We start from the raw sequence: 16210 nt of genomic DNA on the forward strand, positions 1-16210 counted from the left end.
TGCATCCCAGTACAGCTTTTGCCACTCTTTTGTTGACTATGAGGGCCACTGCATTTCTTTTACAGGATTCTTGCCCACAGTAGTAGATATGATGGTCATCCAAACTGAATTCACCCATTCCCGTCCATTTTAGTTCACTGATGCCTAGGATGTCAATATTTATTCTTGCCATCTCATTTTTGACCACATCCAACTTACCCAGGTTCATGGTTCTTACATTCCAGGTTCCTATGCAATATTTTTCTTTACAGCATTGGACTTTCCTTTCGCTTCCAGGCATATCCGCAACTGAGCGTCCTTTCGGCTTTGGCCCAGCCGCTTCATCAGCTCTGAATCTACTTGTACTTGTCCTCCGCTCTTCTTCAGTAGCATGTTGGATGCCTTCCGACCTGAGGGGCTCATCTTCCAGCGTCATAACTTTTATATGCCTGTTGTCTTTGTCCATGGAGTTTTCTTGGCAGGGATACTGGAGTGGCTTGCCAGTTCCTGCTCCAGGTGCATCACGTTTTGTCAAAACTCTCCACTATGACCTGTCCATTTTGGGTGGCCCTGCACGGCATAGCTCATAGCTTCTCTGAGTTATTCAAGCCCCTTCGCCACGGCAAGGCAGTGATCCATGAAGGGGAAATTATTATAAAATACAATAAAATCATGGGACTTAAGCTCATTTATTTCAATTGGTCTGTTCTAAGTATGACTGCTTTGGCTCTCAGCCAAAATGACTAAAGGTAGGAGCTCAGGAGGCCTTTTTTGGGGAAGCATTTCAAAGGGTTGTGTCCAATGCTAGTCCTACTCAGAGTAGACCCACTGAAGTTAATGGGTATGACTGACTTTGGTTCGTTAATGTAAATGGATCTACTCTGATTAGAAAGTACTTGGATACAACATAATGTTGCAGCACCCTAAAGAAAAATACAGTTGCCTAAGTCAACAAATTTGTCCTCATGGGAAATGGATCAGGGCCTCTCTAAATTTTATGGGAGAAGGGTGTCATGTGTGTGTGTGTGGGGGGGGAATGCTGTACAAAGTACCCAGCTCCCTAGATATATAGGGCTTTGTGCAACATAATTAGTACCTTGAATTATGCCTGGAAACTGTCAGGTAGTCATTGCAACCAGTAGGGAGCAGATTTTTAATGCCCCCAGCAATCTGCATTCACCAAGAGGGGGGTGAAAACATTTTGTACTAGCTGCAGCTAGGGGGGGGGGAGCTTTCTAAAGGAAATTGAGTGCTATGCTTTCAACTTTATCAAGAATGCCTTGTCCAACCAAAACCCTGGTTGGTCTGCAGCACTTGGGAAAGTTCACAGAATCAGATTGCTGGAGAATACCCAATGGTTCCTGCAGTACAACCCTTTGTTCCAACACAGGAAGATATTCAATATCCACAACATCTCTGGAGATGCCTGTCCAACCAGATAGAATAATAAAAACATCACCCCAGGCAGGCAAAAATAGTTTAAATAGCTCTAATAGAAAGCTGTTGTAAGGAATTGATGCATGACAGAGTCAAGCAAGGAGGAGACTGTGGTCAATTTCATGTACTCTGTCTGTTGCAAAACTGTAATTGCTGCAGATGTTTTTTCTTCCATGGGGGGTCTACCAATAATTCTGTGCACCCTTGTACTTTTAAAACTCAGACAGCTTAATCCAATCTATTAAAAACCCAGCCATTATAGTTTCAATAAAATACCCCTGCTGAAACTATGTAAAGACTGCAAACTGGCTTTCTGCATTGCTGATAGCTTAATGAAGCAATTATCACCTCTCTCCATCTTGTTTACTCTGTGATATTGAAAACCAGTTACTTTTCAACCACACAAGAATGTATCTGTTTACACTGTTAAAACACCCAGCACTCTGGTTAGATTGCAAAGGGGCGGGGGGGGGGGGGGAGAGGAAATTCTACAGGGAAAATTTAGAAGGTGAAAACTTGCCCATGAGTAATTTGACTTAATCAGACTATTGGCAGGAAAGTTTCTGATGGATTACACAGTGGACATGCATCAGGGTTGCATTAATTTTTCTGTTACAAACAGCTGGGTTATCATTCATTTAATCAAATCCGCTTATAGCAGCAAACACTCAAGTGATAAATTATTTCTCAGGACCTTCTCATGAGTTACATGGATTTTTGAACAAGGCGTCATACAACATGTTTGCTGCTTGAGTCTGCTAGCTTGATTAAGTTTAGTTGCCCCACTTCTGCTAGTTAATAAATCCATTAAAAGAAAATATGGTCACATTTTTAAAGACATTTACTTTTTTTAAAAAAATGGCAAACAAGGATTTTGCCCCCAGCAACATCTTGGTTGCCCATAATGCACCATGGGGAAGCGGATAATGTCCTACTAAAACAGAGGTTACCTGATTGTTCTCCAGACATCAAAACCATCTAGACGCTTTGTGCCATTCGTAGACCCTCCAGCAAGCTTCACCAGGGTTGGCAGCCAATCAGAAATGTGGATAAGGTCATGACTTTCCACTCCCTTCCGTTTCAGTAAAGGACTTGCAACAAATCCCACTCCTCTCACTCCGCCTTCCCACAGTGTCCATTTTCTTCCTCTTAATGGCCAGTTGTTTCCACCTGCCAATGTTTGGCCCCCATTATCTGAAACATATTAAGCGGTAAGTATGAAGAAACCCTGTTGTTAGTTTTTTAAAAAGTTTTATACACCTTCAGTGGAGTTTTTAAAGAGGAGGTTGGATGGCAGTGTTTATTCGACCTCCTGACAGATGGGCCACTGCTGTTTACTGGAGGAAGAAAGACCATGGTAATGTGGACCAGGTCAGCACTGTGCAAACACACTTGCAGAACCAATATGGTGCTCCAGGTGTGTGTGTATGCGCAGTGTGAACCTCATTGCTGCACTGCCCCCCCTTTCTCCCAGTAAACACTGGTGTCCCTGCTGCTGGGAGGTCAGGCAAGCACCATTGCCCCTGTAATAAAAAAATTAAGGTCTTATATATATAAAATAAATGTTCATAAATGTACCAACCAAGCACAAACATAGATATGTGGAACACATGTCTGGACCAGCACAGGAAGACCATGCTGAAACCATTTTGACTCCCAAGTTGAACAAAAGTTTCTCTGCAAGGAGGGAGGAGGTGAGAAAACCTTCCTTGTTACAGGAGTTGGGTAATTACCATTTCAAAGGAATGGGCAGACTACCAGGAAAGGCAATTAGATAAGGTAGTATTTAGATAACCTGGCAGACAGGAAAAACAACAACATTCAAATTTCTGTTGTAGACCACCTTTCTGTGATGTAGATATGATGTTTGTGGGGGGTGATCTTGGGTTACACCCCTTCTGTGATGTATGTATGTATGATGTATGGAGGGGTGGTCTTGAGCTCCAGGGCAGGGAATTTAAAATGTCTATATAAGGGCAGACACACCTTTGTTCTGGGCCTTCCTGCGTGTGAGGGGAGCACCCTATTGCAACAGTTCAATAAAGAACAGGCTTACGAACTGCTTTGCTTCTCAATATTCTCTGGTTGGCCTCTGTTATTTTCTCTTACCAATAGGGAACCCACATAAGGACTCTACAGTATACGGGTCTTGGGTACCCCATAAGGGAAAAGGGACAGATTTTGTTTACAACACCCCACGCCATTATCTGCTACAGGGTTGTTGGTTTTTTTTATTAGACAACATTTCATAGCTAACATATCTGACTAACATTTATAAAGCAGGGTGTAGAGGACTGTATCTTAATAAGGAGTGCCCATAATTTAGTGGCAAAGAACAAGAACTGGCAATTCAGGTTAAAGTGTCAGGTAACAGGTACTGGGAGAAATTCCTGACTGACTTTGGAGACCCACTGCCAATCAGAGTAGACAGTATTGGGTTAGATGGACCAATGACCTGCCCCAGCATATGCATTACAACTATCCCCATCATCATTATACTTATTTATTTATTACACATATACCTCCTTTGCCTCTAAAGTTTCCCCTCCTCATTAATCTTCACAACAACCTTGTGAGGTAGGTCAGGCTAAGAAACAGTGACTGGCCCAGGGGCACCCAGTGAGTTTCATGGTTGAGTGGGGATTCAAACTCTGGTCTCCCAGATCATAGTCTAACGCTCTCACTGTTACATCACACTGGTTCTTATCTTATGCATAATTTGAATGATTTCACTCTGAAATATGTATTTATTAAAAGAAAAATTTCACTTCCAAGATCCAAGCACTCCCATTTTTAAAAGATAACCCATTAAGGGATCATATTCACTTGTGAGATACCTCCCACCAGGATAGACTTCTACCTGCTTCTGGCTCTGCACTGCTCTGCTTTCAAGTTTTAAAAACATCAGTAAATACAGTTTCTCTTTGTTACTGGAGAAAAATAATACAGTAATGAAGTGTTCTGTTGCAATTTAATGCTCATTAAACAGAGAGAGTAAAGACCAATATTATTTTGTTCTGAAGTGGGTGGGTTGTGAGTAGGGCTGCAACGTTTGATCAACTGATTGGTTAATCAATTCTAAAACCTTTTAATTGACTGAAAAGGTGTTCCTAATTAACTGGGGAGCAGACATAGATATACATTTTTAAAACCTATTATTTATGTGACTACTTATGAATGTGCAGGCTTCAAGCATGATTTAAAACAAGCATTCCCATGCTCTCTAACACAAGAGAAATGCCTCTTCTATGGTAACACCCAGTGTGGCTTATATACACACATTGTCTAGACAAAAAGATTGGATCCAGACCTGCCTTTCTGCAAATCATCAACGGCCTAAAGTCTTGGGCCCAGCAACCTTCAGGATCCTATGCACCGTCATTATGTCACAAAGGAGAAATAAATCCTCTAAGAACATCCTCTTTACAGTGGTACCTCAGGTTAAGTACTTAATTCATTCCGGAGGCCCTATCTTAACTTGAAACTGTTCTTAACCTGAAGCACCACTTTAGCTAATGGGGCCTCCTGCTGCTGCCGCGCCGCCGGAGCACAATTTCTGAATCCTGAAGCAAAGTTCTTAACCTAAAGCACTATTTCTGGGTTAGCAGAGTCTGTAACCTGAAGCGTATGTAACCTGAAGCGTATGTAACCCGAGGTACCACTGTACTTTACTGCCTTGTGTATGAAATCCAGAAAATAAACACAGAAAGAGGCCTTTGAGATTCTTCTACCATTTTCAGGATTTGATCTACAAGAGGTGGTACTCTCTGAACCAAAAATATAGAAATGGAAGACCTAGTCCTAGATCTCTACGCCTTGCCAAGTTTGGCAAGTACAGTGGTGCCCCGCAAGACGAACGCCTCGCAAGACGAAAAACCCGCTAGACGAAAGGGTTTTCCGTTTTGGAGGCGCTTCGCAAAACGAATTTCCCTATGGGGTTGCTTCGCAAGACGGAAAAAATCTTGCATCCCCCCGCGGGTTTTTTTCGCTTTTTTCGCCCTTTTCTTAAGCCGCTAAGCCGCTTATCAGCTGTTCCGCTGATAAGCCGCTTAACAGCTGATCGCTGGAAGCCGCTTGACAGCTGTAGCGCTAATCCGCTAAGCTGTCAATGGGCTTGCTTCGCAAGACGAAAAAACTGCTAGACGAAGAGAATCGCGGAACGAATTCTTTTCGTCTAGCGAGGCACCACTGTAATGAAAGTGTAGCTCGTTCTGTGGGTAGAACAGATTTTTGATAATACTATTTTGGAGGTTTACTTCTTCAACATGTAATCTTGCAACCTAAACATTGGCTTCCATTACCTGACAACTATATTGATCAGTGCTTCGGCTACAGATTTGTACTATAACCATGCAACAAGTACAACATGGCTTATTTCTGACCAGTTTTCTAGACATCCTAAGCAATATGTGAGTCCACCAGACATCCTGGATTGTCCTGGAACTGTAAACTCGTGAAAAGATTGGAGTTCAGGGCCAAAGGTTTAACAATTTCAAAGACATTTCAGGCAAAATTATTGATAATGTTTCACTCCTATCAGCTTTATTGTAATGCAAGGGTAAGAAACCATTTTCAGGACAACAGCCTCATGAATATTCTTGTTTTCTCATCACTTGATGATTCTGAGCTGAGTGAGCAAGCCACCTCCATTGAAAAGGATTGTGCCTGATATTGAGTGTTATGAAAAATCTGGTGGTGGTGATATGATGACTGGCACACATGTATGAGCCATTACGTGACATGTCCAGCCACCGAGCTAAAAACAAGTATGGGTAAACCAATCAGCAGTACTTTGATAGACTAGTCTACAAACGTAAGTGTCTTGCAGGTTCTGATCCAGTGTCTGCAACATTTGCAGTGGATCTCCATGGAGGCTGAAGCTTCTCATTCACCTCTATGAAAAGGAAATACATTGGGTTGTAACCAGACTGAGTTAGCTGCACTTGGATCCCATTTAAATCAATGGGGGGGGGGACACGCCTCCATTTTAATTTATTTCAGTCAGAATGAATTGCAACTAACATGGCTGTGGCTTAGTGGCAGAACAAGGTGATCTGCATGCAGAAAGGTCTGAGGTCTATTTCATGACATCTCCAGACAAGGAAAAACTCCTGTGTGAAACCTTAGCAAGCTGTTGCCAGTCAGCACAGCCAGTACGGAGGTAGATGGACCAATGATCTGACTTAGTACAGCACAGATTCCTAGGCTATTGGAAATGCCAAAGAGCACATGGAACATTTCCCTCTACTGGGGGGAGGGGAGGTCTGTGTGCCCAAGAATGTTGAACATGGCCCCAAAGTTGATTGTGCTTAATGGCATCTCAGGGCTTGAAGGAAGTGCAAGTGTATCTCAAGCGGTAAGTACATTAAGAGGACAGATAAACACGAACAATTTCATTACGCTTTGTAAACCAGATTGACATAATTCCTTTTGATGTGGCTCCTTAGATCTATGGGAGATTAACCAATTTGTGCTTCAGGCACGCGTGCCAGTCCCAAACATTTTCACCTCACACATGCATATAAAGGGGGGGGGATCTCCTATATGTCAAGTGTGTCCTACACATGTGATTACAGTGGTACCTCGGGTTAAGTACTTAATTCGTTCCGGAGGTTCGTTCTTAACCTGAAACTGTTCTTAACCTGGAGAACCACTTTAGCTAATGGGGCCTCCTGCTGCTGCTGCGCTGCCGCTACACGATTTCTGTTCTCATCCTGAAGCAAAGTTCTTAACCTGAATAACTATTTCTGGGTTAGCGGAGTGTGTAACCTGAAGCATATGTAACCTGAAGCGTATGTAACCTGAAGCGTATGTAACCCGAGGCAGCACTGTACTAAATGCATAATTGCAGTTAAAGACAGAGTGGACACTTCTGCAATGGAGCTCCATTCTTGGGAGCTGCAATCAACAGCTGGATTGGAAATCCAAGTCAGCTGATTTTCCTGATGATTAGAAGAAAAATACCGGGCATGTAGAAGGCTGCAGGATGGAATTACCTCCAAAGTCTGGATAACTAAAATAATACAGTGATCAACTTTATCCCACTCCAGTTCCCTTTTCTTATTTCTTTTGTTTCCTCCAAATCTAGGGAAATAGTCCATATGGCAAACTTTTGAGCACATAATTAAATTATCTGCACTGCTTGTAGGAAGCTTCTTCCATACTTCTCTCCAATCTTCACCTAAGAGCAACAGATTTCTTTTCATTTCCTCTACAACAAGGCACTGATAGTGGGAACTCAGGCAGTTCATGTAAAATTTTGGCTGAAAAAATCATTATTCATGAACTTTGGACAGATGTTTCTCATGTCCCTAGAACTGCTTCAGAATTGCTTTATTAGTACAAGGTTTTTGAGAATCAGGACCTTGATTCAATTTTAGCCTTGCCAAAGATCTTATATGAATCAATAAAGCAGAAAAGCAGCCCCATTTCTGCTCAGTTCCATCTGAAGACTTGCCAGATATCCTGGTACAGTGTGAGCCCATGAAGCTACAGACAAGACAATGATAACTAGTATAAACTGGCTTATCAGCATGAACATCTTTTAAGAACTGCAAGGCAGCAAAATAATGAATGCTTGACCTGGAATAAACCAACATTACTAAATCAGCAAGAATGAAACAATCTTTGTGCTCTCTTCTTATGATCCAGTGCCATGTGCGTACATGGATATCACAACAAGCTAAGAATATTCAGAGGTACATATTAAAAATTGGGGGTCTTAAAAACTAGAATTGTAAAATTGGTTTTTAAACTGGGTTGCAGTCTGTTTCTCTTTCTTAAACACACCCACACCCACACACCCCATATATGAAGTCAAAAGGAAGCTCTTTTCCAAAATAATTGCTGGTGGTCAAGATGCCATTAGCTGGGTAATCACCTTGAGATTTTACACTAGATTCAAGATGACAGGCCATAATAAAATGCCAATGAGAGCAGGTAAGAAAGCTTCAAAGGTGTCTTAAGAGAACGTGAAGCATGCCTGCTCACATTAGGAAAAGGAGCCATGCTTAGCTAGGTCACTGTTGTGTGTACTGACATAATCCCCATGAATTTCTCATTGTGTGCCCCTGAAGTAATTTGATCCTATTCCCTGTTATTTGAAATACAAATAGCTTACAATTCTAAGCTTCTCTTCACCATGGCGGATGAACAAAAAACAAAAGCAAGTGTTAATTAACCTATAAAGTAAATCCAAATACCGCAGTCAAGAAAAGCTTAATCTGGGTAGCTGCATCATGTAAATGAAGCAAGATTGCTTAACCACTTATTAAATGTATTCTGTCGGTCTCTATTCTAGATGTAAGGATTGCCTTTCCTGGATCTTTGCAAGATCCATTTTAGTCTAGCATTAGCTTTTCCATAAGTAGTCAAAGATACAGATCAGCAAAGGTATACACTTCTCACTTTGTGACCACTGGTGTTTTTTTTTTGACCCTGGAATCTGGTAACAGTGGAAATGTACCGCCACTGAGCACAGCTGTTCCACTAAACTAACAACCATTGGAAGGTCCTTCAAAGATTTGCCTAGCACAGGGATGGGGAAATCTGTAACCTTTCATTTGTTGTTGGGACTACGGGTCCCATCAGCCCAGCCAGCAAGGCCAATGGGCAGAGATGATGGGAGTTGTAGTCCAGTAACACCTGAAGATTCACAGTTGATCTAGCCCTTTTATAAGAAGCCACAAACTGAATCATTTTGTGTGCGGACAGACTTTTGATTCAGCGGATGCCTTTGCTAACAGAAGAAGGGAGTAAGATCTCTGTGTCCCCTGGAAATCTGCTTCAGAGAGTTAGCAGCCCCTTTCATGGGTGGAGGCACAGAGATCTGAAGAAGAAATCTCCAGGAACTGCCTCACCTCCTCTACTGTTAGTGGAGCTCTCCACTAGATCAAAGATTCCTCAGCTAACAGAAGGATTCCTTCCCTTTGTAGAACAGAACAGGTGGATACTGCAACCCCATCTAACCAAGCAACCATCACCCTGTTTTCAAGTAGTGAAACCCGAAAGTTAACTGTGCATTCATGTACGGCAGGGGTCAGCAAACCTTTTCACCAGGGGGCCGGTCCACTGTCCCTCAGACCTTGTGGGGGGCCGGACTATTTTTTTTTGGGGGGGGGGGGAATGAACGAATTCCTATGCCCCACAAATAACCCAGAGATGAATTTTAAATAAAAGCACACATTCCACTCATGTAAAAACACGCTGAATCCTGGACCGTCTGCAGGCCGGATTTAGAAGGCGATTGGGCCAGATCCGGCCCCCGGGCCTTAGTTTGTCTACCCATGATGTAGGGCTTGGTTTGGACTGTAGGGGTCCCTCTCAGTACAAATAATTATTAGTAAATGACCTTCAAATCTTCCCAACTTTACACTACTGTGTTGACTATAATGTCAATTAAACTTAGTGGAGTGCATGAACGTACTTATGGGTTGTGTCCTTATCTCAAAGTTCCTGTTTTAATATGGAACCAAACCAAGAAGCCTTCTCATTTTAATAAACACAGCAACAGAAGTAATAAAAAATTGATTTCTTCTACCTCGAGCTATTCCAAGAATAAGAGATGCTGACACATGATTTCTGTCACCTGAGAGTAATTCAGTATGGACTATGTGCACACAATGTTCAGAGGAAAATAAAATATGGTGAATAATAATCATGCTAACTCAAGAGAGCTGACTTTTTCAGTTATAATAGCAGCTAAGGTAAGGTTACTCTGCTCTGGAAAATAGCAAGTAGAAAGCCATTTCTGAGCACAAAGACTTCTCCTCAAAATATTCCTTAATGTGCTCCTGAGATAAAAATGAACAGTCTGCAGGGTTAACAAAAGGATGCATGTATCTCAGCCCTAAACACATAGCCTAGGAGGAACCAGAGAGTAAAATAAAGAATGAGGTTTGTAGCAACTCCAAATACCACCACATCCACTATATACATTTCTATATAACTGTAAAAATAAGCTCCCACACATGTGCAAAATATATTTTCAAAATGCAACCTTGTTTTCCTTCTGTCACATTCTTGCACAAGGTCTTGAACAAAGCAAATGGCTGCCCCACATAGTTAAGCTTGTTTTTGCTTTAATGTAGAATATCTGCATATGCCAACCATTTTCTTGGAAGGAAGATCCACCGGTTTCACTGGAACTTGCTTCAATGCAAGTTTATTTAGGAACGCAGCCAAAAACCTGTGTCTACTGAATGGAATACTGAATTCCGAGGGTCAAAACCTGCTAAAATGTGGCTGGAACATTTATATGTTCTTATTCAGAGAAGGAAGTTTATTTTGAATGCCCGGTTTGGGCATCCCCTCATGCCTTTTGAAGCAGTGTGTTCTTTTGGAACAGGATCTACTCATCTGGGGGTTTTTTGGTTTTATTTTTTTTAAAAGTTAAGGACCTAATTGAGATGTATATTTGTAATGCCTTCAAAAGGGCCATGGAGGAAATTAGGCCATTATTGCTGCACTTTCCCAGATGTTGTGTAAGAACTTCAGAAAGCCGAATCTCACAATCTTAACACACTCCAAGCTGCGTGGAAAACACTTTTACAGTCAGAAATGCAAAACCCAGTGAAGTAGAGGCGTAAGGGTGATTGTTATCAAGACTGACGCATATGAGGGAGGCTGCTTTTAAACATCATTATAGACAACAGAAGGTTTTCCCCTATTTTCTTTTCCAGGGAAAACAAACAAAAAACAAGCACAAGATCTTGAGGAAATGAGCAGGGATTCCTAGTAAGGTTGCCAGCTATATGAGAATGCTGCCTTGAAAATAAATAAAGTGCCGCATTTAGTCTGCACTTACTTCCAAGAATACGCTCTCTGGCACAGCAGCACTGTGAGGGAGAGAGGAAATCATCTATGCATATTAATGCTTTGTGTTGTGCCTTTCTTGTTTGGGGACTGCTGCATTTGGTCAGACAGATCACCTTGCTCTCCTCTCTTTCCTCCTCAGTTTATTTGAGGTGGATGGCTGTGGCTGCACTTTGTCGCTTATCTTGCACAAAATAAACAGAACAATCTGGAGCTAATTTAAGCGGTTTACCATATCAGGATATGGCTGGGAAAGGCTTTAAGGCAGGGAGTGGGGAGGGAGGGCTCAAGGCGAACAATAGCTCTGTGAAGCTGAACAGCAGTGAGCACAGGAAGGCTCTGCAGACAGCCTGGCAGACAGCTGTCAGCCATTCCAATAACAATCCCTGCAGCCAATGAAAACTGGCCAGCATCTAAAGCCCCCCAAACCAACCCAGGAACACCAACAATAAAAACAAAGGATTAAACATTTCAGCATATAGTGGCATGAGTGACATGGCTGTAGCTCAGTGTCAGGGAATTGCTCGGCTGCTAGTGTGGTGCTGTTTTTCTCCTGCAACGATTCTCAAATAAAGAGCAGCTGTAATTACAGTACCATATCTTGCAAAGCACAGGCCAAAACCCAAGGAAGTGGCTTTATTTAGTGTGAACTATAACTCCAGTCAGCCGATCAGACCTATTTACATCTGCTTTCCAAATCAATTCCCTTCTCTGATGCCAGGAGTGGCATGTATGTATGTATGTATGTATGTATTTAAAAACCCATCTCTAAACAACAGGATAACACAAAATGAGAAATCCACGTGGTCCAATTTTCTACAGCAGACCACAACAGGAAAACAACAGATCAATGTTGTTGGTCCAAAATTTATTATTCTCTTGTATGACTCCAAGTATAATATTGGGCAGCATATTCTACTTTATTATTCCAAATAGCTATGAAATGGCTCAATTTCTCCATAAAACAATTATTCACCCACCTGCCTCCTTTTACTCTGATGGCACTCTCTCTCTCTCTCTCTCTCTCTCTCTTAAGTCTTCTAACAGCCAGTCTGTGATGGGGGGATGGGTTTGTTTTTTCTATTTCTAGTTTATGGCCATTCGTGCTGCTATTAACAAATGGATAATCACTTCCATCTCTTCACAAAGAACTACATAACTCACAAAAACAGAATAATGCAGCCAATGGACCTAGTGGTAAAACATAACCCATCATATCATTGGTTTTATAAAGGATTTAATTCTAAAAATTTATAATCTTGGAACTTGTCCAACAAATATGATCTACATACATTCCTAGAACACTGTAGTTCCAACAGTAATCTCCTGTATAAATTTTGCTTAGCCTAAGTGGGTTTGGAAAACCTTGTTAATTGTCACCAGGACAGTATCCATGATGTTTCTCCATTATTTGGCCAAAGCCTGCTCTATAAAATTTACTTTCCTTTATGACAATAGATAAGAGTGGTAGTAGCTGTTGTTGTTGTGATGGATTTGTTCCAGCCTAGTACAGTGGTACCTCAGGTTAAGTACTTAATTCATTTGGGAGGTCCGTTCTTAACCTGAAACTGTTCTTAACCCAAGGTACCACTTTAGCTAATGGGGCCTCCTGCTGCTGCTGCCGCACCATCAGAGCATGATTTCTGTTCACATCCTGAAGCAAAGTTCTTAACCCGAGGTACTATTTCTGGGTTAGCAGAGTCTGTAACCTGAAGCGTATGTAACCTGAAGCGTATGTAACCCAAGGTACCACTGTATATAGGTCCCCCCCATGTAGTGGGGCATTGAAGTGAGCTCCTTCTTACAACCCTTCAGCAAGCAGGAAGTCTTCTAACAGGACGTCCATCACAAAAAAAGAAGGGATGGTGCAACATACAGATACAGCCTACTTTTACAGGCTTCTGTGTAAAAAGATCTCAGCTCACACTGGGGGTTCCATGCATGATGAGATTATTTGGTTTTAGCTAGTAATGGTCCGTTATCTATGAAATTTCTAATAATCAAGATATTTTTGATACTACTTCTAAAGTATTCCATATATCAACTAAATTAAGAACATAATAGTTGGTAGAGCATAGATCAGCCAGTAGAGCATGAGACTCTTAATCTCAGAGCCGTGGCTTGAGCCCCACATTGGGAAAAAGATTCCTGCCTTGCAGGTGGTTGAACCAGATATCCCTCACAGTCCCTTCCAAAGCCACAATTCTATGATTCTGTAAGAGCAGTGCTGCTGTGGCAGGCCAGTGACCCATCTAGTCCAGTATCCAGTTCTCACACAGGCCCATGGAAAACCTACAAGTACAACCTGAGCACAACAGCACTCTCAAATTCTGATCTATAAACACTTATCTTAAACATTTGTGATACTTCTTGAATGTTGGTGAGAAGTTGTTGTTAATGTTAGTGAGAAATGTTGAAGTGCTTCCACATTGCCTCAAACCAAGCTATTGCATGAAAAGGGACATGCTTTGAGAGGTGAGACAATAAGGCCTATCCTTCCCACTGACCTTGGCTGGATCCAAATGCCACTTGGTTTTCTCCTACCCTATCCCAGAAGTGCTTTCTTTTGTGCTGTTCCACTTGGTCCTTATGCAACCTTAATGCAACAGGTGGAAATTGCTGGTCCCTGGATATGCTTCATTTCTTATTTCCTCCTTTTATCATGTAACTTATATGGCAATCTATTATATATATGTAGCAAATCAGTGAATGAATGAATCTCCCTAACTATTCAGGTACTTGCAGTCATCTTACTACTTTTGCACCCCCCTCCCCTGATCATACCAAAATCTCATGGGTGTCTAACCTGGATGGTCCACCACAGAACTCTACTAGTGTGCTGTTTATATTGATCATCTATTAAAGCAAAGCAGAAGGCTTGGGAGTTAACATTCGTTCCTTGTTTTGCCAATTCATTAGAGTCTTTCAGAATGTGCTAACAGTTTTTAGCTATTTTTAGGATGGGCAGGACTTGCTGAGGTGGGTGGGGGCTTTGAGAAGATGGCAAAAGCAGAGTTGAAAGGAAATCTCAGCTGAAAGCTAACCTTGGGACATGTAAAGTCCATTCCACCAGGATATTCCTGTAGTACTGGACAATACCTTGCACAGCAGGGAACCAGACTGGATGGGATTAGTATTGTTCAACCCTCAAGTAGATTGTGTCTCCATAAACTTAAAAGGATTTTAAATCTTCTTTGTAGCCTGCCAAATTTTTGCAAGTTCTGAAAGATGTGTAGGGCAGATGGTTAAGCACAAGGCAGAGAGAAGCATATCCTCAGAATATAGCTGTGTATTGTGGATGTGTGAAAGCCATCTTTTCATTTTCACATACATATATATATAGAAGGCTGATTGCCAAAGAATTGATGCTTTTGAATTACGGTGCTGGAGGAGACTGCAAGAAGATCAAACCTATCCATTCTTAAGGAAATCAGCCCTGAGTGCTAACTGGAAGGACAGATCCTGAAGCTGAGGCTCCAGTACTTTGGCCACCTCATGAGAAGAGAAGACTCCCTGGAAAAGACCCTGATGTTGGGAAAGATGGAGGGCACAAAGAGAAGGGGACGACAGAGGACGAGATGGTTGGACAGTGTTCTTGAAGCTACAAACATGAGTCTGACCAAACTGCGGGAGGAAGTGGAAGACAGGAGTGCCTGGCGAGCTCTGTTCCATGGGGTCATGAAGAGTTGGACATGACTAAATGACTAAACAACAACAACATACATATACATATACATATACATATACATATACATATACATGCATGTTGGAACATTTATCTGCAAAAGCATATATGCAATCCTAACAAAATGCATCTAAATAACTACTGTGGCATCACATGCACACAGCTGGGCTCATTTCATATCATTATATTCATTCAAAAGCACAGATCTCTTTCTCTGAATCATGTGGCTTTTTGTTGGATGGGTATTATAGCAATCTTCTCAACAGACATGTTCAGGACACATAATCACAGATATGAATATAGGAGTTTTCGAAGAAGAACACTCCAAGGCTTTTGATGGACTTTGATAGAATTGCCAGCAAGCCAAAGATACACACTACAAAGATCTACACTACCTAGAAGCTGTGGCTAGTTACTATCCCACCCTCCAAAAGCATTCATATACCTATCAGTTGTTCCTATTGGCTGTTAAGAAGCATATGTGCCCTCTGTGTTAGCACCACACTGTAGTGCTCAGCTTGTTGCATCCCATGCCTCTGCTTCCACATGCAAGTACATGCAGCAAACTAGACATTTGTGGCACCTTTTCACATGCCAATTCATCTAGGTGTGAAGCAAGCCCTAAATGTTAGCCTGGTTTATAAAGATAAAATTGCATTGTCTTCATTAAAGAATAAGAAATAAAGAGCAGGCCGTGTGTGTGCATATCAACTTTTTGCTTGTTTATCACAAGTACGGTAGTTTGTGACATTGTTTGTGACATTGTGCACAGACGCAGGTACCAGTGCAGCTTGGCTTAAGCCATGGGACCTGATTAATCAAACAAGAGCACACAATCAGCTTTTGAGCAGCGGTGACAGATCGGCTTGTACTATGTCAAGAAAAAGACAGGCTATTAATTAACTAGAAAATCATTTGTCGGTTTTAAGATCTCAGCAGGCTTGTCGCAAGTCCTAACATTTCACTGTCTCATTCTGCACCATTTACGGAACATGTGAAATTATGCAGAACACCAAAAGGTGAAGCTGTTTCCATAGAGGAGAAAAACAAAATAGGTTCTCAGGGAATTATAAAAACATTTAGAAACTAAGGCATCCTTGTAGAAGGATATGCCAAATGTAGTATTTATTAATACAACTGACATATTACAGAGGTGGTGGCCAGAATTCTATAGTTAATAAAGAATGTGACAGACATATTTACTAAACATATATCTAAAACACATTTACTTGGAAGAGTCCAAGTTTCCATTTCAGTGTAAGTTGCTTCGGAACAAACCTGTTTAGGGGCCTAACT

The 16210-nt window shown here is 41.6% G+C and overlaps 1 protein-coding gene across 1 annotated transcript in view; it reads right to left on the reverse strand.

Annotated features, from left to right (window-relative positions):
• The window catches only part of ARSB (arylsulfatase B), a 74235-nt gene that overhangs the window by 38941 nt on the left and 19084 nt on the right, over positions 1–16210 (reverse strand). The window contains exon 5 of the mRNA XM_083703596.1: positions 2367–2610. Coding sequence (XP_083559722.1) covers positions 2367–2610 — 244 coding nt within the window. The remainder of the gene's footprint in view (positions 1–2366; positions 2611–16210) is intronic.

Source organism: Podarcis gaigeae (genome assembly GCF_964106915.1).
Source record: "Podarcis gaigeae genome assembly, chromosome: 11".
Classification (NCBI taxonomy): Eukaryota; Metazoa; Chordata; class Lepidosauria; order Squamata; family Lacertidae; genus Podarcis; species Podarcis gaigeae.